Raw genomic sequence first — 23,193 nt, forward strand, 5'->3', positions numbered from 1 at the left:
GAGGTGAATGTGCTGCTGCTGGTTATTGATTTACTTACTGCAACTTAGAGTCTTTGCATTAATAAAATCAATCCTGATTTAACATCCAAAAGTCCAAACTATCATGTGACGTCTGCAGGCTTTGTGTGTGTTATGGTGAAAGCGTTTTGTGAATTGATGACCCTAAGGAGTTTGTGTCTCACTGTGGACAGGTTGTAGTTACTCAGCTTCACCACTAGAGGGGACCATTATCAAGTAAATAACCACAGATACACCAACAGCAGAGCTAGTGTCACACTAACAAAAAGAACACAAGTCACTCCATCTTTTCTTCCATATTTGATAATCCATCTGTTTATAGGCAGCCCAAACAGTCCGGGTTTAAAGTTTTTCCTGATGATTATCTCCAGTGTGTGTTCAGCTTAACAGAATAAGAAGCTGCAGTGTGTGTTTGTGTGTGTGTGAATGTGTGTGTGCATGCACATGAACAGCTGATCCAGCCTCAGTTTTCTGCTGAGTCACTCCAGGAGCACCTTCCAGTTTGCAGCATTTTGACCGTTGGCTCATTCTAACCCACTGTACGTGTGTGTGTGTGTGTGTGTGTGTGTGTGTGTATGTGTGTGTGCATGTGTGCATGTGGCAGCTCATGCACGTGGAGGTGCCGTGTGCTGAAAAGCAGTGTGTCGAGCCGAGCCGAGCCGAGCTGTGCGTGTCCGAGCTGAGGTGACCGCAGGTGTGGCTGCACTGTGAGGAAGGACAGGATGCCGGAGGAAGAGGAGGAGGAGGAGGAGGAAGAGGAGGAGGAGGAGGAGGAGGAGGAGGAGGAGGAGGAGGAGGAGGAGGAGGAGGTAGGGGCTGTGAGGAGGAGGTAGGGTGACCAGGTGTCCCACTTTAAGATGGACTGAACAGCATTTTGATGCTTTGTCCCACGAATTCAGACAATGTCCCGTATTTGAAGGGAATATGTGAGTTACAGTAAATTAAACTCAGGTTTCCAGTCAATTCTATCACATAATTTCAGAAAATCTCTCCTATACAACATCATATTATACTAATACAGATGTTCATCAATCGACACTAACATTTTTGATCACTTCATCAACATAATGCAACTTATTACATTTACTTGTTCCATTATTTTTTAGTGTTTTAAACTGGACAATGAAGTTAAAATCCTAAAAATAGCCCATCATTTTTAAACCAACACTGCACAGTAATGTACAAACACATATTTTATGGACAGGCTCTAATGCGTTCTTTCTATAAAGATGGATACAATTTCACATCAAAAATACTGTCTTAAGTCTAATTTAGGAAAACAAAGGCTCCCTTCTTCTATTTGCATATTATTCATTGTGTGGAGACCTGAGTGACAAGATTTTGAGGGTCAAGACCAAGATCAAAACAGGATAAGACCAAGTCAGCCAGACTAGATATGGTTTAACCTCTTCATTCCCACTGGATCATAGCATGCCCATATAGATTCTCTGTAAATGAGTTGCTAAGTTTATTTTACAGTATTTATTGAAAACTAAAATGTAAATGGTGCAAGAATCACCTGGATAGCGATCGAAGCTAATGGGACTTCCTGCCTGTGTTGGTGGTCATGGGGTTACATTACTGGTCCATGTCATGATCAGTTATATTCCTGCTCAAAAATGGATTTAAAAAAAAAACTTTTTCTATTAAATTTAACTTGACGAACATACTAAAAAATGAAATTATCTGAAACTAGAGTTTATTACCTTTCAGATAAAGTGTCATTGATTCATTTGGCCGTGTAGTTCTTCAGTTATAAGCTTTGGAACTTAGGTATACTCAGTGCCAATGAAAACGCAACACTTGAATGTGTTTTATTGTTCCTGAGCTGCATCAATATGTTTCAGTTTCACCTGTATAAGATAATCCCAGACAATTTCTTAACAACCTGAGACAGGTTGAGCTATTGTCACGCTTGAATGAACTTGTCTGCATTCATAAGACTTTTTTCTCATTGCTCAGCAATGAACTGCTCAACTTAAGGAATTGTGGTCAGTTAAGGAGTGGTCATGTTCTGTATATAAAGCCAAGCTGAAAAGCACAAAAATCATTTGCAGTAACTCAGCGATGCCTAGACTGACACGTGACCACAGATGCCATGCTATGGGGCTCCTGGAGGCTGGAATCTCTGCTTGGCAGGTGGCGCGCCGTTTTGGATGCAATGTGTCCACCATAGTCAGGATGCAACAGAGGCATGAAGAAACTGGCTCAGCTGCAGACAGACCTGGTCCTGGACGAGCACGTGTGACCACGCCACAGCAGGATCGCCACATTGAGCTGCAGCACCTCCAGGACCGCTTTGTGACTTTTGGTTTTGGGGGTCCTTGAGTTTCTTTCTTTATCCTTATTTTTTGTCAACAAATTTTGATGTGATTTTTTATTTTTACTGTATAGAAATGGCCTATGATTAATTCCAAAGAGCTTATGGAATAAAAATCCTCATCGATTTAAAAAAATATAAGAATCTTCAAGTGTTGCGTTTTCATTGGCACTGAGTATAAATAGGTGAAAATTAACACAAGCGGAAGAGGTTAAAGAAGCAGAATGAACAAGTCTGTGGAAAGCCAGATCAAGAATTGTCAAAAAGTCCTACACCTTCAAGAAATGACTCAAATGCTGTGAGGATTTTAACAAATAAATCAGAAAAAAGCACCAGAAATTTAGTGGCGTTCCTGTAGTTGTGGGCTAAACTGATTTTATATGAAGTCCAGAATCCTCTTTGTCCCAGACTGACACAAGACCGAGGCCTTCCAAAAGTGATCTCAAGTCTGTAGATGAAGACCAATCTTGAATACGACACCACAACAGATTTCAGATTTAATACTGAACGAGTTCTTTATTTCTGCTCATTCATTAATCAAGTGTTTCCATCACATTTAATAAACAGTATTGAATGTTCTTTGTATTTTAAGCACCAGAGGAAGACATTTCAAACAATGTGAGGTAGACTTGAGGAACCAAAATGTATTCATAGTCATTTTTTTAATGTAATTTTGCTGTAATGTAATAACAGACAAACAGATGAGGGCTACTTTTCTCTTATTGCTGTAAGTAAATATAAGATAAATAAATACATAACATGCAAACATATTCATTACCCCAGATTTGGTTAGTTGGGATCTGGTCACCCTATGAGGAGGAGGAGGAGGAGGAGGAGGGGCAGAGGCGGAGGTGGCCGGGTGGCGAGGGGCTGGACTTACCAGAGATCTGGGGCTGGCTCCCGGGCTGGTCGCTGGAGCTGAGCAGCTGAGCCTGGATGGTCTCCACCACACGCTTGAACCTCCGGCTGGGACCTGAGCAGAACCAGAGCAGACAGACATTCACTCAGCAGAGTCAAAGCACCCAACTGTCGGAGCATTTGACCCATTTTATTCCGAGAGATCAAACATTCATGACGCGGTCGTGTTCAGGGAGGATTCTGGGAGCTGAACATTTCTGCTCCTGTCACTGCTGCCACACACTTCATCATTTATTCACAATTTATTCTACTTTTTGTTTGTTATTTAACTTATTCCAAAGTTGAAAACACAAAGGGATGTTGGATAGCAGTATTTCATTGTTACCCTTAGTTAATTACCTTTAGTTTGTATGTTTGACTGGATTTCCTCCTGTTGCTTTAGAGCTTTAGTGCATTATCCAAAGCAGCTGAAATGTGTCATTGAGCACAAGGTTGGTGATGTTTTTGGTTAGAATTAGGCTAAATCTAGTTTCTTCTGATTCCTGTGTTTTATTTACCTCAAATCATTAAAACTTCAGATGACAGAATTGCGATTTGACTGGTTCCAGGGTTGGGTTGCTGTTATTTTGATGACAGGTTTAAGCGGTGGGAGGAAGAATCTGAATTCAAACTCCATAATTTGAGGATGCACATTTCCTTCTGCAGCTCTCTCCCCTCTCCAAATCAAAAGACTAAATAAATAAAGATAGACTATTGGAATATAGAGTACTTCATGCCACTATGGATCACTGATATGGGAGCAGAGCAGTGGAGTCACAGCCGATGAAATCATAACAATGACCTGTAGCTAAAGCTGACCTTCATGTTTTTAAGATCCTGACACATAGGGTGCATTTTTATTGAGTCCATTACCACATTCTTTCATTTGTTGGTTTGCATCTATCAATCAGAAACAAAAAAACTTATTAACCAGGATAATTAAAGTCAGCAGGAAAATCGTTGGTACTCAGCAAACATCTCTTTCAGAACTGTACAATAACCCGGCATCAAAGAAGGTAAATGTTTGACTGTATTTACCCTCTGAACTCTTAATTTAACTTCCTGCCCTCTGGTTCCTGCCTCAGACAACCATCAGCCAAAACCAACACATAGAAATTCTCCTTCCTACCCTCAGCCTTCTCTGTGGGCAACTCTGTACAGTACAGGAAGCAATACCAGTAGTTTACGTTTTATTTAAGAAATTGTTTTTACGCAGCGCCAATTTTTATGAGATAGCTGTCTTGTGTCTCATTTTGTTTCTTCATTGCTGTTTGTTGTCAAATAGTTGTTTTAACCCATAAAGACCCAAACAGCCACTGGTGACCAAAATCATCCACTGATCTAAAATGTTTAATACCCGTTGATCCACTAATCCTATTAATACATGTAAATAACTGAGATAAAATACAGTTTATCATGTTTTCATGGTCATCAGATATGACCCTTTTGGACGTTCAGAGGCTCCGTAGTGAACCTTCATCTTCTACAACACTGATTCACCAGTAAAACCCATGGAGTTTGATCAATGACAGTGGATGGAGACACTTGTTTTTGTGTTCAGTTATTGATATATTTGCTGAAAAAGTTCCCTTTTCTTCATTTTAGTCTGTTTTTGATATAACCCTTAACTTTAATCCTAGCTTTTATGAACATGATCAGTGAGTTAAATACAAGAAAATGCATGATTTTCACTGAAAAAAATGCAAAATACAGAGGATAATGTCATAATAAATGGCGATAAATCACTTAAGAAACGTGAAATCTACAGAAAAAATTCATTTAAGAACTGCCACAAAAGTAGCAGTGGATCTTTATGGGTTAATTGGTACTGCGGCAGAAACAATTGGCCCCCGGGGACAAATAAAGGTCTTGAATCTTTAATTTTCTACAGAGTCTAAAGAAGGTGCAGAATGAGATACTGCTCAAAAACAATTATGCTTTTTTTTGCAGCTCCTAAAATATCATGCACTGAAGCTTTAATACAGCTCATGTGTCTCAGAGAGAAGATTACCTCCAATTGTTCAGTCACATTCATCTGTGACTTAAGTGGAAGCTGTAAAATATGTATTTTATATGAAAACATGAAAATATTATCTAAATTCAGGGTAAAACAGTCCCTGTTTTCATCTGTATGATACTACTGAATCTAAGACAAGCTGTGGATCAACTTTGGGTTTTAGTCAAGACTTTACAACGCCGTAAAACAACTATGATATTCCAGTGAGGAGACTTGGACATTATTAGGTCCTTAATATCCACATCTAGTGTATGTTGCAGAATGTATACGTAAATATTCAAAAGCAATTTCCACCCAGTGAGTACTGGTGGTATGGTACACTACATGGATAGAAGTATTTGGACAAATCACACCTAGAGGGTGTAGCACTTCACATTTCTGTTAATTTAAAATATTATCATAAAACAGTTCATGTTTGCTGTTGTCAATAATTATCATGATAAGTTGTTAAATCAGTTCTTCAAAGTTTCCTCTAAATTTTCTTCTTCTGGGTGACAGTTGATGAAACCAGACCTTAACTTGTGGTTTAATATCATTATTTACAGAAATTAAATATAAATTAAAAATAAAGATATTTATCGGTAGAATTTTGTCCATATATTGATTCCTTCACTGAGGTAGAATATAACATGTACAAGGTGAGGGTTCTGTTACAGCTCTGTTCATCAACTGAAAGGGTTCTATCTGCACTCTTCTCTTTTACTTTGTTTTAATTGATTATTATTTATGTTTTATTACCATACCATCTTTATTTATAAAGCACTTTAAGAACTTTACAGCTGGCCAAAGTGCCGTACACCAAACATTAAACAAGGGATTAAATAAGTAAGTAAAACTAGTGATAACACAGGGTGTTAAGCGGGCTAAGAACAACAAAATACGACCATCATAAAAACAAAGACAAATTAAAATCTGTTAAAGACAGCATAAAAAAATAAAATAAAATAAAAAAAAAAAAAGACATGTCACTCACTGATTAAAAGCTAATGAGAAAAAGTGCGTTTTTAGATGTGATTTGAAAAACAGGTAGAGACTGAGACTGTCTAACAACTGAGGGCAACTGGTTCCACAACTTTGGGGCGACACCAGAAAAGGCACGGTCCCCACGAAGCTTCTTTTTAGTTTATTGATTATGTTTTAATTGTAATTGTGTGTTTTTAATCTGTCTCTTTTCCATTTTTGTAAAGCACTGTGAATTGCCCTGTGTATGAATTGTGCTATACAAATAAATCTGCCTTGCCTTACTCATATCAGCATGATTATCATAAAAATATAGACACAAATGAATTCATGACATGGTCAGATTTTTTCATAACTGATATAATAAACCCGTCTGTATTAAACATTTTACATATTCCAAATAATCCTACTATATAATGCACGTTGTCCGATCGATGTTGCAGCACGGGAGGGCATTTGGGTACAATGCCGCTGTTGCATCACAGGAGGGTGTTATCGTACAATGGCACCACAGGTACAATACCGCTAGTAATATATAATCTCCTTAAATGGCCTCAAGAAGAACATTCTACATAAACAAAATGTGAGAAAGCATCACCTCTAAGAGTCTAAAATTCAGTCAAGTTAACTAATATATCAACTTATGTATGCGTTTTTGAAGTAATATATTGAAAATCTGTTAAATATTACGCTCAGTAAATATTTGTTACATACTTTGTGTGAAAATCAGACAGTGGTCAATCTGATCCATGTTTCTACTCGACAGATTCAGTGTTTACTTCATGCTTTCTACTGATGATTTCCGTTCTGATGTCATCATGTCTACGTTGGACTCAGATCCTTTACTCTGACCTCAGGGTGACGGTGTTTACCTGACAGCAGGGTGAAGGTGACCGAGTAGATGCCGTTCTCCTTGGTGGCGCCGCTGCTCTCCGTGTAGGTGATGTCCACCTGGAACTTCACCGGCTTTTGGAAAACTGTCGGCCCGGCTGTGGACTTATACTCGGCCCGGAAACTGGTCTGAGATATGACGCTGTGGCTCAGACTGGGAATCTGAGTAATAAACAGAACAAGGTTTTCAAATTATTTGTTATATTCTTTTTCCAAAATGCTGAGAAATAGTTAAAGAGATTGGGGGGAAAAAAAACTCACAGAGAGGAAGGCATGGACAATGTCTGCCTTTATGGAGCTCAGAGGTTTGTCTCTGATCACTATGAAGATCTGCTCTTCTTTTTCCAAGTTGATGAAGTTACCAAACCATGACTTCTTAGCCAGTCTGCAAAGAGGAAACAAAATCACATCATAACTACGGCTAAAAATAGGACAAATGATCCTGTAGCTCACCGGCATATTCTATCAAGAATGACTCACAAGTTCAATTTGTGAGGTTGTCTGGTTCTGCTGTTATGTTAGAGTCCTGTGGTCTGGATGCAGGAGATTAATCTCCCAATAGAAGTGGGTGGTACTTTGTCTGGAGAAGAACTCAACTAACTAAATTAAAGTCCATATATAACTTCTATCAGTGCTCAATAGTAACTACATTGACATATCTAACCATTTCCATGTTATAAACCATCAAAATATGGACAATTATAAGTAAAAGCTAATTTCTAATATTTAAAAAAATCTAAATTTCTCAAAACTATGAGCAAACTTTGTAGACATTGTCCCAAGGAAGCTACAAACAGAATTTCAAATGAATCCGGCCGGCAGTTTTGTTGAAGATGTTTGAAGAAATTGCTAATGACGAAGACAATGAAGGTGATGAAGATGAAGACGACACTGGACACAACGTCTTCCCAATCGCTCATGGCCTATGAGCCGGTGAGCTAAAAATGTTACTACCATACATGTCAAATCATTATTTCTTTGCAGTTTAAAGGCTGGTTGCTAGTCTTGAGAGAAATTCTGGGAAACAACGGGTTATAAGTGGTTTTAACTGTTCTTTAAGGTCAGAACAAAGGCTTCAGAAACATTCAAGAATAGGAATAATAATAACATATTTGCTCAAAATTAGAATATGCTTGAGTGAAATTTCATAAAACAAAAGAACGACATCAATCAAAAGTCAAAAATTTAATGCATAACATGGTACGTTTTGTCAAGATGTGAAATTTTAGTGATGGTTTTACCGATCAGCTCTAATCACTGAGGCTGGTTCTGTTATTTGCCACAGAAACTAAAACTATCTACAACACGAGTGTATGTCTTCAGGCCAAAAACTGACACATGAAAACACCCAACTGTTATCTGTTCTTTTCCATCTTGGGGTTAATAAAGTTAAATAAGTGTCTCCAGATGTAACTGTAAGCACAACAACTAGACTGACACCCAGGAAAAAAAGAGCTACGAAGTGGAATAAAAACTCAAAGTGTAAAGGTTGGAATATAAGAGGATCCCAGATTATTTGTTGCTCAACATGAAACAAATAAATTGAGTGACAGGGACAGCTGATGAAAATGTATGTCGTCTTTGTAGTGAAAAAAGGACTTTTACATTAAATCTTGTATTGCATATTGGCAGTGGTGGATGAAGTACTCACTTTTTTTTTTTCACTTAAGTAAAAGTACAGATACAGGGAAAAAAAAAAAGTACTGAAGTAAAAGGAAAAGTATTCAAGGAAAAATGTGGTTAAGTAAAAGTACAAAACTACTCATTTTAAAATGTACTGAAAAAGTAAAAAGTATAAAGTATTTGATCCAGATTCAACCATCATACTTAATAAAGTCGATACTGATTAAAAGTGATGGAATCGGACATTTGGTAAATATACAAAGAAAGAACCAGCATTATAACTGACAGCTCCACTTATTTAATACTGAGACTTTAAACAGAAGCGTAACAAACTCTGGTCTCAAACTGTAAAGAGGACTGCTCTAAAATGTAGTGAAGTAAAAGTAAAAAGTATCCCTCCATAAATTTACTTAAGTAAAGTACAGATACATAAAACATTTATTTAAGTACAGTACCGAAGTACTTTTACTTACCACTGCATATTGGTACTCGCATAAGGACTTTAATATTGATTTTATTCCAGCTTAAACAATCTAACTTTTTAAACATAATCACACTGATTTTCTCATTTAATACTATTCAGAAATGGTATCTGTTTAAATAATGACTCTATGGTTGTGTGGATAGTTTACTAAACACACGAGTCTCAGAAAGTCTGTGTATATGGAGTAGGGTGGTCCAAAAAAATTTTTTGTTCAGATTCTCTGGATTCGAACCCTGCATTTGGTTCCATATCTGGCCAAATTACTTCGGTCCAAATTTTATGCAAATGAATTAATATTTAGAGGTTGCACAAGACACGTGCAGATTGCATTATATACTCTAACAGAACTATCCTAATGAATAAAGCAGATTAGAATAATTTGTAATTTTATTCTCAAAATCAAACTGCAACTGGCATAAAAATGTTCCTTAGAAAGTCCAACAACCACTGTTGGTTTATTGAAATGACCAAAAATGTTCCTGTGTTCTTTGACAACTTGTTGCCAGTACTGTTTGTGATCTGCATTTGTTGTTCGGCTACAGTTGAAGTCTGGAATAAGCTCCGCCCCTCTGTCAGTGACATCATTGACAACTTTTGTGGAATGCACAGTTTTCTCCTCCTTCTGAAAGTCTTGTCTTGAAAGGCTTGTGTTTGACTACAGCTGCAGGCCACAAGTATTTATCTGTTAACAGTCAAAAATAAGCATTAGTACAAATTCCAGTAAATTCACCTGGTATATACTTTACTTCATCCATATATTTACTCCAGTTCCACAGATGTGGGCGCTCTTACTTCATCCATATATTTCTAGCTGAATCACTCAAACCTTGGTTTTGATAGTTCTGCTCTTCTCTTACAGCTCAGCTTGGCTATGCTGAAAATGAACAATTAGTCCATTTCCAGGAAATTTCCAGCAACTTGTGCAACCTCTAAAACATCTCCTTTTTCTTTCAAATGTTTTCCTAAATCATCTTTTGAATGACAAAACCTAATGCAGGGTTCTAACTGAGGTTATCTGAAACTGTATTTTTTACCAGGATTGTTGGACCACCCTAATATGGAGCGAATCTGAATTTTTACTACAGATAAAATTACACAAAGATCCAGAGAGTATATACGTTAGATGTGTACAAAAGCATTTAAACAACCAATCTGTGATAGTTTTCTAATGTGATGCAATGCAGTGACATTTTCCACCCTGAACTGTTTGTGTTACTCACTCTGGAGACGAGTCTGGAGTCAAACTGGACATGTCCTCCTGTGTGGGAACTGTGGAAACACAGAGAGGTCAAAGGTCAAAGACAGAGGTTAAAGTGTGAGGACAGTAACCTGCTGTGCTTCACCTCTGTTCCTGTCAGCTGACAATAAACCATCAATAATGTGTTTAATTCATTCATCTGTGATTAAAACATAAAAAGAACTTCTTATAATGGGACACACGCTGACGGTGAATCCACACATTAACATCACAGACGCTTCACTAGCGTTCCTTTAGGCAAAGACAGAAAAAAAACACCTTTCTGCTGAATCGATTATCACACTGATGAGAGGAAAATAACATCATTAAGAGGTAATTTAAATAAATTAAAAACATAATCTGAGCTGGATTACACGGTTAGCAGGGCTGCAGGGCTGACAATGATCTAGTAGCTCTGTTTAACCCTCGAGAAATGAGTGTAGTGTCAACAAACACATGATTTATAAAACATTAAGCAACTTTTGAACCGTTTATTGAAGAGACCTTAAATTGAGTGTGAACCATGAGATTCACAGTGTTGTTGTGCCTTTACAACAAACCAGGAAAATTTACAATATGTGCAGTCATTTCATACAGACACAATCTGCCTTTGAACAGCTGGAGAACACGTTTCCCAAGAAATAAGACAAAACTAAGCACATGGTGCAGATTTAAGATATTATTTTACACTACTACACCTTTTCCTTATTTATTTTTTCTTTTAACAAAGGTATTTTCCAATGATGCATAACATTTCTGTAAAAACCAAAGTCATATATTCCTACTGAAAAATAAAATTTTACTTTGCACATTAGAGTTTAGTGTTGCACCTTACTATTTGATTGCCAGATTTTTATTTTATTTTTGACCAGTTTATGCTTCTAATTTATTATGTATAGTGCATTTGCTCTTGTGTTCTATTTTTACTGTTTGTCATGCTGCTGCTGGTGCTGCTGCTGCTGCACTACCATTTCCCAGTTAGGATCAGTAAAGCATATCTATCTACTGATATATTGTTGATCTATGAGTTAAACCTTATTCACACAGGACTAACATTACCTGTGGACCTCTGGTAATTCAGACTGATCTTGATCCCATGTAAATCTGCCATGCCTATAATTTGTAAAGTACAAATTTAACCTCAAATTATCAACCGTATTTCAGCAAACACAGACGTCCTGTGAGAATATTAACTGTTATAATTGTCTTTGTTTTTGTGTTTCATCTGTTCATATTCAGCCTATTTCCTGGTTGAGGATGATGAAGGGACAGGCTGGTCATCATACATCAAAGTTTTACAAGTGTTTTGTGGTTGGACATTCATGTCATATCATGGATATTCACTGAAAGAGCAAACAGATTCTTTAGAAAAGCATCTGGAAACATGATTAGATGGATGACGTGCATGACAGTTACAGGAAGGAAACTTCTTCTTGGCTCTAATTAGTGAGTCTGCTCTTGATGTCACCCCCCCCCTCACAAAAAAACCCCAAAAATAAAAACCTTAACCCTTGTGAATGTGCCACATAAAACACAAATGCAGTGTGTTAATATCCTAACCACCAGAGAGTCCCAAGTTTTACTAGTCCTTATTTGAACTGGGCTTAATACTGCATTTTTTGTTGAAAAAAAAAAAAATAGATAAAAAAATGTACTCAGCACTGAGCTGAATAAAAGGTGCATTTGCAAATTTACATGATCCAAACAACTGCAAACATACTTTTTATGGTAAAAATGCATGATGATAACTTTACACTGTACCTGATGTATACATTATAATGACCTCAAGAATAACCTTAGAACTGGGACGAAAAAGATTTGTGTCACACATCTCTCCAGTTTTCTCCAGGCTGATATTAGAAATACTGTTCTAGTATCAGTCTGTTTTCTCTATTACAATTGGATTAAATAACATAACATAAATAAATAAACCTTTAAAAGCCCAACAGGGACATTTAATGTACATGTGATACACTTTCCCATCATACCTTGCATTTTCCTGCGGTGGAAGCGCGGCGAGCCCAGGAAGCTGTTCTTGATGGAGTTGAGACGCGTCCTCCAGGGCATCCCCCCAATGGAGGGGCTGGGTGGGGGTGTCGGGCTGGGCGTGCCGGCCGGGCTGTCCTTGGGCGTATGCACCGGGGTGCCTTTGGGGGTAGGGAGGGGGCTCCCTCTGGGGGAGGGGTGAGGGGTCACCTGTGTGATGGGGACAGATTTGCCATTGTGGTCAGGGTGGAGGTGGTGCCGACGGAGGGGGGACATAGGAGGCACAGGGGACAGAGGGATGGACAGTTTGGGTGGTACGGTGAGGGGTGGGTGGCGTCTCACCCTGGGGCTGTTGGGTATGCAGGGGGCCAGAGGCTGGCAGGGGGTGGACGGTTCCGATTTCGGGGTAGAGGGGGTCTGGGCTGAGTTGGGGAGGGGGTTGGACCTGGTGGTCTGCAGTGGCTTCTCAGACACTTTGGGCTTGGCGGGGAGGGTCTGAGTGCGTGGGTGCATGAGGGGGGAGCCCATCTTTGGCTGGTAGGAGTTGGGTGTGCGGGGCCCCACCCCATTAAGGCGGAGCTCTGAGGAGTGGGTGGGGCTGCAGTTGGGGGACTGACACAGGTCTGGGGACTGGGGCGGGACGAAAAACCGCCTGTGGGGCTGCGAGTGGTCATGCAGCAAAGGCGGCGGCATCAGCCAATGAGAAAGCCACAGGAAGAGCAAGTCGCATTCCCACCAAAATAAAAGCAGAGCAGGAAATAAAAGAGGAGGTGGTGGTGCAGAGGTGGAGACATGGAGCAGGCAGGGAGAGGTGAGAGTGCAAGAAAGAAAGAAAGAACAAGACATGCGATTAGCTCAGTGATCAGCCAATCCAGACGCAGCAGTGGAGCATTCATGACAGTAACAGCAGGGATGCACCGAGGCCAAGTCAGCAGCCGGACGTCCTGTCCCTACAAAACCCTGAAGTGGCTCATATTACTGTTTTTTAATAACTTTTTGTAATAGCATTTTAGTTGAAATAAAAGTTTAATACACAAGAGTTGTGCGCAGTTAAGTCAACATGATGCCAAAAAAAAAGTAAGACATTTAAAATTTTCCAGTGCCTTCTATACATTTTATGTCTGTTCTTTTGTGGTGTTTGTGCTCTGGGAGCTGGTCGTTTGTTGGCATTAGCTGAATACACCGTTGCTGTAACAGAACAGAAACATTAAAAAGAGAAGGCTGGAGTACGCTGGATTTAGCCAATGCCAACAAACAACCAACTGTCAGAAAAACCCGATTCAGACTTCATATGAGCACATATAAATGTTACATACTGATCCTTTAATCAAATGACATTCGTTATGATAGTTTAACTGATTTCATCTTTCCTTGACTGCAATAAACAGGCCTATGGCAGCACATTAGGGTCATAAGTAAAAAATGGATCACTCATTATAGTATTTTTACTGTATCAGATACGTCGGTGCATCCCTAAATAACAGCAGGTGAACCTGAACAGCTTCGCCTCCACCTGAGGAAACAGCAGAGAGCATGCACAGTGCTGAAGCACGATGCTGTGGAATGAATGGGCAGGTAACTGACAGTGCGGTGACCTGTCTGTTCTCATAACAGCATCAGAAAAGTGACGGGAGGACGACTTTGTGCACTGAGATCAAATCAGTGAAAAAGGTCAAATCTATTCATGCTCAGATCAAACTAACACTGAACTGATCCACTACGATGTGTTCACTAAGGCTGAGCGGCACCAGCAAGAAGTCGTTAGGAAATTAGGACTGAACCTTAACATTTAACATGAAGAAATGAAGGCAGTTTAAATGAAGAAAGATTAGATCTGGAGGAAGGCCTGTTAAACTGTTTACCAAAACTTTTAACTCTAATTTTGTTGCATGAGTACAATGATTACAAGGTACATTCTATTCTATTCTATTCTATTGATTAGGATTCTATTATATGCCATTTAAAATTAGGCAATGGCTACTGCCCCAGTACTGTAGCACGAAATATCAGTTTGTCTATTGCCACAGACCAACCAAATGTTAGCATTTACACTAGAACACAAACACCCCACGTTTGAAAACCTTCAGGAAAATAAATAAATAAATGCTACATTGACAAGGAATTAAACCCAAGTCTTCCATGCTGCAGGCCACTACATTACCAAGTGAGCTAAATCTCTACTGTAAATATGCGTAACATATTTACTATCTGATTGCCTTGGTACTTGTCGGGACGTAACAAGTTACCAGTCTCGACATGATACAACGAGGGTGCTGATTGGCTCTGTGGCAATAGACAAACTGATATTTCATGCCATAGTGCAGTGTCAGCAGCCACTACGTTAAAATTATTAAAATAAATATAAAGATCCTCTAAGAAAGTTAAGGGACAGACAAAACCCAAATGAGTTTATACTGTGGTTGAAGATCTCTCAAGATGCTGATTCAACATGGAAATTGTTTTGCAGTTGAACACCAATACTGGGCCATTCCTAAAACTGAACTCTGTGCTTTTTACTATGATGTTTTAATCTCTTAAATACAAAGCCCCGATTGAACTGAACAAAACAAACACCTTCAGTGGTTTAGTGGTCACTGTAGGTGTGTGTGTGGGGGGGTTGTCACACACTGAACCATTAACCCTAGTTTAACTACACTCTGTTGACAAGTTAATGATTAAATTCATCTTTTTTGGTGCAACTTGGTCTAATCCTCTAACATGTCAGATATTCTGTATCTTCTCCACTGTTGTCCTGAAAAAACTTAAACCCCATAACTAACCCATAACTATTGCACTGGCTGACATAGTCCTTCATTACCATATATATACACACACACACACACACACACACACACTGGAGTCTATTTTCGCCCACGATATCAACTGTGGATTCATTTGTTACTTAAAGTCACTATTTCATCTTTGACTAATTAAAACCACAGTGGCCAGATGTTTCAGGAAACTACTGTGGCCTTTTTAAAAGAAGTAAAATGAAAGTGCATACACATGTGTTTCTGATGATTTATGTGGTCAATGGAACCAAAGGGACTGGATAAAAGATAACAGGAAGGTAGAAAGTAGTAAGAAGAGGACTAACACAGCTAGTTTAACTCTAACCAAGGAAAAGAAATAGAGAAAAACACCAGACTGATCCTTTATAAGTTCCTGTTCATCTTTCTCAGTTTAAAATATAGTGAATAAAAGTATTTTTAGTCTAAAAAAAGTCTAATTTATGATGAGCATCTGGCCCTGTCTCCTCATCCGCCTTAGTTCCATGTTGACCTTTCTGCTTCTGTCAGCTGCAGTTTTCTCCCACAGTGATGGATCAGTTCTTCTGTTATTATCTGCGGCTGTATGAGAATGTGTTATGGATGAACATTAATCATCAGATCAGATCTCATCTGGAGGTGTGCACTTGACCTCTGATGGATCTGATCCCATTTCATCTGCAGCTGTGTGGAAAACAGTCAGACTTAAAGCTGTCCACAGACATGCCTCCACCTCCAGAGGACGGACACGGACACACAGCAGTGAACTGAGGAGCGTTTACAGACGGCTTTACTTGGATATTTCCATTTGGTTCAGGTTTCAGTTTCTATGGAGCTGTTTTAAAGGGAAATCTTGTACTTATTTTTTCGTACTTTATAACATTTACTTGTATCTGTTGCTACTATGCAGATTCAGTCCTGCTTCTCACCAGCTGTCTCCAGTCCACTGTTCTGACTAATGGACCAATTAGGAGTTTGTGAGTCAGAGCTGTCTTAAAGCCTTTTAATTACATGTGAAGCTGTTCTTAACCCTTGTGCTCCTCTGGTGTCGTTGGAAGAGCGATGCCAAAATGACATCTACATCAAAAACTGACAGAAAAATACCACATATTAATACTTTTTACGCTTTGTGTTAAATGTTAAGCCCGCCTCCAACCTGATTATTACGACCAAATATTCTTCACGTTCAGGACTCTAACCCTTTAAACACCTTTCTTCACCGCATGCTGCTGTTTCTGTATCTTACATAATTATTTCCACACATACGTCTTTATTAACACTGGTCTGTAGTCCACCACATTACAGGAACAGTGCTCAGGATCGTGGTTTGTATTTCGCCTCATGGTAAAAACAACAATTTTGAAGCCAAACCTTGAGACGTGGATGAGGAATCTTGCATTTGATAACCCAGGTTTACAAAACTATGGCAAGAATTACCTTAGATCTGCATTTTAACTGATTCTCCTGCCGTCATTGTCATTGATAGCCCCATTTGACATAGATTTTTGGCCTTTTTGTATCTTGCTTAGTTATATTCATCCTGTTATGTCATTTTACAATTTTTGTCTTATGTCCTTGACATCTGAGGCCCTTCACTGCATTGTATGCTTTTAAACATTTACAGATTCTTTAACCCATAAAGACCCAGTGCTACTCTTGTGGCAGCTCCAAAATAGTTTTTTCTCTAATATTTACCTTTTTTAAGTCATTGATCACCATTTATTATAATATTATCCTTTGCATTTTGGGTTTTTTCAGTGAACATCAGGTATTTTCCTATATTTAATTCACTGATCATACAGATGTTCGTAAGAGCTCAGATTAAAGTTGAGGGTTATTATATCAGAAACAGAGAAAACTGATGAAAAAAGTGACTTTTTCAGTAAAATCTATCATTAACTGAATATAAACCAAGTGTGTCCATCTACTGTCATTGATCCAACTCCTTGGGTTTTAGTGCTGAATCAATGTTGTAGAAGATGACTGTGTTTTCTTCTACTACGGAGCCTCTGAACGTCCAAATGGGTCATATCTGATGACGGTGAAAAGATGACAAACTGTATTTTACACCAATTATTTACATGTATTGATACAATTAGTGGATCAACAGGTATTGAACACTTTAGATCAGTAGATGCTTTTGGTCACTGGTGGAGGTTTGGGTCTTTATGGGTTAAGAAAATACTTGCCTTAACTTTATATTATTCCTTTACATTTTTCTTGTTCAGTTGACCTAATAAAACATACCTGTGACCCATTTTGTGTCCTGACCCAAAGTTTGTGACACAGCTCTAGACAAAGAGCCTGGTCTACTAAAAGAATGCATAATTTCACCCTACAATAGTGGTAATAATCATAAAATGGAGCTTAATGGGATAATTTTGACTGTAAAGAGTGTTATTATTTGGAAGACAGGGCTATTATAAACTTACAGTCAAAATGATGAAACAATTTAAACTCAGAGAGACACAAGGGTTAATTAACTTCGTAAAAAAGAAAGCCATCTGCAGCATTTTATTTAGCTTATGATCCATGATAAAAGTTCTCCTTCTGAGTGTTTTCATCATCAATAATCACGGTGCGGATGTGAAAAGGTTTAAGTCTGACATTCATGGTCATGGAGCATCTCAGGATGATATCATCATCATATAAAGAAATCAATGAAAGTCCAGCCTTTGATGGTTTGTCACAGTTTTATTATGACTCGTGGAGGTGGGCGGGTCGCTGCAGGCTTTAACATAAATATATAACACTGTACCGACACGTTCACATTTATCGAACCTGGATGAACTGAACTCCAGAGATGACTGAGGAGAGAACTGTTGGGCTAAAACTCTATCAATCAGAGACTCGCTTCTGCAAAATGCGAGAGCTGCTGATGAGGAGCTGCAGTGAATCACATCTTACACTGGAGCCAGCGACCAGAAGTGTATTGTGGGAAATCAATCAGAGCGACACTTACCCTGGGGCTGCTGAGGGGACTGGTGGACAGACCGGAGGACGCTCCGCTGATTGACCGTGACCTGAACAAAACAAAGATGGATCAGTGGCGAGAAATGAATGATGCACTGCTGCTTATATAAGAAGAACAACCACACATGAAGAGTTTTCTGTTTAGAAAACCAACAGAGATTCACTCCAAACAGATTCAAATAAAAAGACAGAGACTCAGACAAGGAGAAACCATCAGCTCAACACTGAAACATGCCAGGTTCTTCAGGTTTATACAAATGTTACCAGACTGCAACAAAAGCTGATGACATTTTCTACTCACAACAAAGAGAAATATTCTTATTTTTACTATTTATCAGTATTTCAAAGGTGTTTCTGGTTGGATGTCACCTTACATGTATTTTATATCACAGATTAGGATGAATGATAGTTTTCACTGTTGCTGAAGCAGGAATAAAATGTCTGATTTGTGATATATTTGCAATTTGTTGTTTAACTTTTCATTTATAACTTATTTTTGCCTCATGCTGTTACAATATCTGAATGTCCCACCTGGGGAAAACACACACATACACATTATGAAATTATCTATCAAAGTGATAACAAAAGACTCAGCTTCATGGGATTTCGAAGTAACATGGAATCAGAGTAGTCGTAGTTTTCACTAATTTGTGAAAAAAGTAACATTCGCTCATATCATGTTAAAGGTTACATATGGAAGATTCACACATATGCTCATACGCTTATGTATCATCTAAAATACTCCATATACCATATGCAGAATTTGTAACATACATGTTACTGGTGATATAAAATCATATATTTCCTGTCTCTGGGGTGGTCAGAAGGAAAAGCAGATTAATTAGGTTTAATAATAATAATGATAATAATAATAATAATAATAATAATAATAATAATAATAATAATACACTGATATAATGTTTTTAAATGGATAACTTTCTTTCAATCACAACTATCAAATTTTGCTTTATTATCCTGCTCGTTATTGATCTGTGTCTCTGAGAAATGTAAATTTTATATCAATGTGTTCAAAAGTTATGTAGCTCCTGGAAAACGGGTCACACTTTTACTTTTACTGACTTTGCAAGAGAATCTGATGTAAATCATGTTCAAGTCTCTCATTGAAAAGAATGGGACGAGACTCTGTTTAAAGTGGCGGGACAGGAGGGAAACCATGTGACACGAAAACAGGAAGTCACTCTACAGTGAACCATGTTAGTTATAAGCACCTTTGGTATCACATTGTATATCTCAACTTATCCTATATAATATCATATATCCCATTAGGTTGTGTGGCTGCTTTTAACTTGTCTCATATTTTATCCTTAACCTGTTAAACCCTGACCATATTTTCAGGGGAAAAACACCTAAACAGACATACCCAAAGTAAATGAATTACTCCACAATAATAAGGTTCATATGGATGTTCTTGGTGTCTATGGACATTTACAGACCTCACAGAATCTATTCCCATTGTCTAAAATATTGTATCTACTACTATGCCTGAGTAAACTGGAACAAACTAAAAGAGAAATTAGAATTTTTTTATCCTTGCCTGTTTTTTTTCAGCTAGATTGACGATGATATGCATAAATTAATTGTTCGTGTCGGAGATTTTTAATAGCGTATATTTCACCCCACAACGATTAAAAATCATGTTTGAACATTAAAGTTTGCACTAAAATACACTTTTGATGTACTTTCATTAACATTAGGGTCTAAACTTTGAGCAAAAGTTGAAAAAAACGTCCATTGTCCTGATTTATTATATTTTTATAGTAGATGAATATTAATATAATTTTTTAGGCCCACAGGTGGGCCGATAGGGCTAAAGGGGTTATTAATAAACGAACATATACACAGTAAGTTCTCTGTCCGAATGAAGTCAGTGTTTAAGATCAGAAAGATAAACCTGGGATGTAAATGGACATTAAAAAAACTATTAATGAGAAGCAGAGTGGATGAAAAGACAACAACACAACTCCAGTAACAGCAGCTTGTCCTTTACATCTGCTCTACAGCGGGATCAGGTGATTAACTGGAACAGTAACTAATACTGTGTTAACATTCACTGACACACACGCATCACTGGTGTATGTCAGCATCTTTAATATCACACACACGCACGCACACACACACACACACACACCCAAACAGTCGTTCTAATATTCATCAGCTGCGTTTCTTCATTCCTCCCTTCATGACTTTTCCCATTTTTCTTCTATGTTTCATTAACTTTTCATATCAGCCCCTTTCTCATTTTCTCTTTTCTGCCCAAATGTCTTCTCCGTCTGATCACCACCCCCACCTCCACCTTCACACACACCCACACACCCCTCCACCTCCACACACATATTTTACTAAAACCCACACTGTACCGCTGACATCTGATGACTTTGAGGTTTAATTACCCGCAGACAATTTGGCTTTGTTGGAAGTGAAAAATGAAAACAGTAAATCATTATTAAGTATGCTTCAGCACACACACAGATACACTCCAGTTCAACGCTGGAGGAGACACCAGTGTTTCCAGAATAACAGAAACGGTGTTACATTTACAGTAACGTTCAGTCTGGCCTTTAAAGGAGCTCATGTAAAGCTGGTGTTTATGTCGAGCAGGAACTAGTTTCAGCTCTTTAAGTTCTACATTATAATAGTTCTACTGTTCTTACTAAAGCTTCTTTCAGACAGACACAGCTTGGTCAGGTTTAAATGAAAGGTTGTTAAGTAACGTTTTTGTGACGTTTTCCACACGGCACAAAGAAATAGAAAAGAGAGAGAGAGAGTTGTGCATCTTGTTCTGATTTTCATCTTACTTCTGTATCTCTTCCTCAGAATTAAACAGGAAACAGAAATTACTTTCAGCTGTGGAGGAGATTCTTCTATCAGATCAGCTGATAAAAATCTCTCTCTCTCTCTCTATAAGCTATTCATGTGGTTAAAGAAAATGAATGTTTCACTGATATTCACTGTACAGTACTGATGCATTTACATATTTCTATCATATCAAATAATGAAAATATGTCTGTATCTGCTTATATCATTTACCAGTTTTGTTCCTGAGCAAGTGACAAAACTTGTCAAAGGATCCAAAGAATCCTATAAGACCTGAACATCATTCATCATATTTACACAACCTTCATTTTACAAAATATCTCTATGCCCATTCGGAAAAAAAATGACAACAAACCACTATAAATATTAGGAAAAACTATTGTTTCTGTAGGACTTTCATCTGTGTCATGAAGTTCAGCAGCAATGACAAGTTATACACCAGTTATAAACTTAGGTTAACCTTACAGTGTTTGTACAGTTTGTTGAAGCGTGGTCTTTACATTATATACAGAATATTTCACCATAAACCTGGAACATGTGTGTCTCCAAAGTGTGTCCATGCTGACCTCATACATACACTGACTTATACATCCTACAGTGGAGGCCAAAATATTAAAATACCCATAAAACAAATGAAATATCTGCAAAGTTAGCTTTATACACTATAAACTATAGAGTAGAGCATCATAAGGAGATTTACAGACTCATTCAGAAAGGGACTGAAGACATTCCTGTTAGATGGGTTTTCATGGCCCACCATGACGTTTTGCTTTACATTTAGTATTTTATTTTATTTAGTATTTTGTTCTAAGACTTTCTTTTTCCACTGTAGCACTTAGAGATTCTTTTGAATTAAAAGTGTTTTATGAATGTAGTTTATTATTATTATTAGGGCATTGTTCATACTAAAACAAGCTAGGCCCATTTCACTGTCAATGTCACACAATCATGTTCCTTCACAGAAGCCAAATACGTTGCTTATTCATTGTCAGGTGTGATGGTGGTTAAATTGGTGATGACAGTCTTAATCTTAGGACACAACTGTGTGGTTCTTTAGGATGTACAAGACTTACCCTGCTCATTACATAAACATTAAAGTATAATTTAAGGGAAAATTTAAATCTAAAGGTCAGAAGCGCATGTACAACATTGAAAAGCTTCTGTATCACTTTTAGAGGAGTTAAACTGCAGAACAGATTGAGTACGGAACTAAAACAAATTTCCAGTAAGATTGTGTTTAAAAAGAGGCATAAAGAAATGATTATCCAGAGGGACATTGATAAATAAACTCCACAAGGTGTGTGTTTGTTATTTGGATATCAATTTTGCAGGGTACAGTGAATGTGTTGTAATATGGATGAGTGACTAAATGTACATGTTTCACAATTGCTGATAAATTTGGGACAGTGTTGTTTTCAGTAAGTGTGGAAAGGTTTGAAGGAGTAGGATTAGATAAGTTTATACTTCTTTCAACTCCTTTTTGCTCATATAAATTTTGAGGCTTAAGACACTGCAGTTTTAAGTTACCGTTTTGTTCTCATTCTCTTGATTATCATTTATTTGTATTTCTGTTTTTAAATTGTCATTTACATGATCGAAATAAAGATATCAATCAATCAATCAATCAAAGTTAAATGTGCATAAAAACAGCAGGACTCACTTCATCTGATATTTGTTGTGCTCAGACCAAACATCTGCATGTTTTGGGAACATTATTAGAAAATACTATGTTTGGAACAGTTTAAATGATCCTGTTTATATATTTATGTTAGTGTGCATGGCAAGGTTATTATCACTAACGAAAAGTAACGAAATGACAAAAACTAGAATTGTAAAAATATTTTCGTTACCTGAAATAAATAAAAACTATAATTAAACTAACTAACTGAAACTGTATTGTGTGTTTAAAAAACTAAAACATAAAAATTATGGATAAAATTCCCTTCATTTTTGTCTTTGTCAATGTCGGATTGATACGAAAGTGATTTATTTCGCTCTAGCAATTTTATCTAGTGGCACCAAACGGTACTTGACGGTCCGTCACTTGTGGTTTCCAGTCGTCTTCTGGTCCCCACTCTGCCTGGAAACATGGAGACTAAAGCAGCAGAGTCCTGTCTGGGATTGATTTGAATACGACGACAGAGAAGAAGAGAAAAGAGACGACTAAACTACAACTAAACTAAA

The 23,193-nt window shown here is 37.8% G+C and overlaps 1 protein-coding gene across 11 annotated transcripts in view; it reads right to left on the bottom strand.

Moving 5' to 3' along the window:
• Nucleotides 1–23,193, bottom strand: part of LOC115411674 (serine/threonine-protein kinase BRSK2-like) — a 152,444-nt gene that overhangs the window by 12,849 nt on the left and 116,402 nt on the right. For 7 of the 11 annotated variants that reach the window (XM_030123888.1, XM_030123921.1, XM_030123909.1 and 4 more), the window contains 6 exons: nucleotides 18,164–18,224; nucleotides 12,436–13,093; nucleotides 10,431–10,479; nucleotides 7,365–7,488; nucleotides 7,085–7,265; nucleotides 3,219–3,311 (listed from right to left, as the gene is read on the bottom strand). In XM_030123888.1, coding sequence (XP_029979748.1) covers nucleotides 3,219–3,311; nucleotides 7,085–7,265; nucleotides 7,365–7,488; nucleotides 10,431–10,479; nucleotides 12,436–13,093; nucleotides 18,164–18,224 — 1,166 coding nt within the window. The remainder of the gene's footprint in view (nucleotides 1–3,218; nucleotides 3,312–7,084; nucleotides 7,266–7,364; nucleotides 7,489–10,430; nucleotides 10,480–12,435; nucleotides 13,094–18,163; nucleotides 18,225–23,193) is intronic. The other 4 variants (XM_030123934.1, XM_030123940.1, XM_030123946.1 and 1 more) reach the window with 1 other exon arrangement.

This window comes from Sphaeramia orbicularis, chromosome 3 (genome assembly GCF_902148855.1).
Source record: "Sphaeramia orbicularis chromosome 3, fSphaOr1.1, whole genome shotgun sequence".
NCBI lineage: Eukaryota > Metazoa > Chordata > Actinopteri > Kurtiformes > Apogonidae > Sphaeramia > Sphaeramia orbicularis.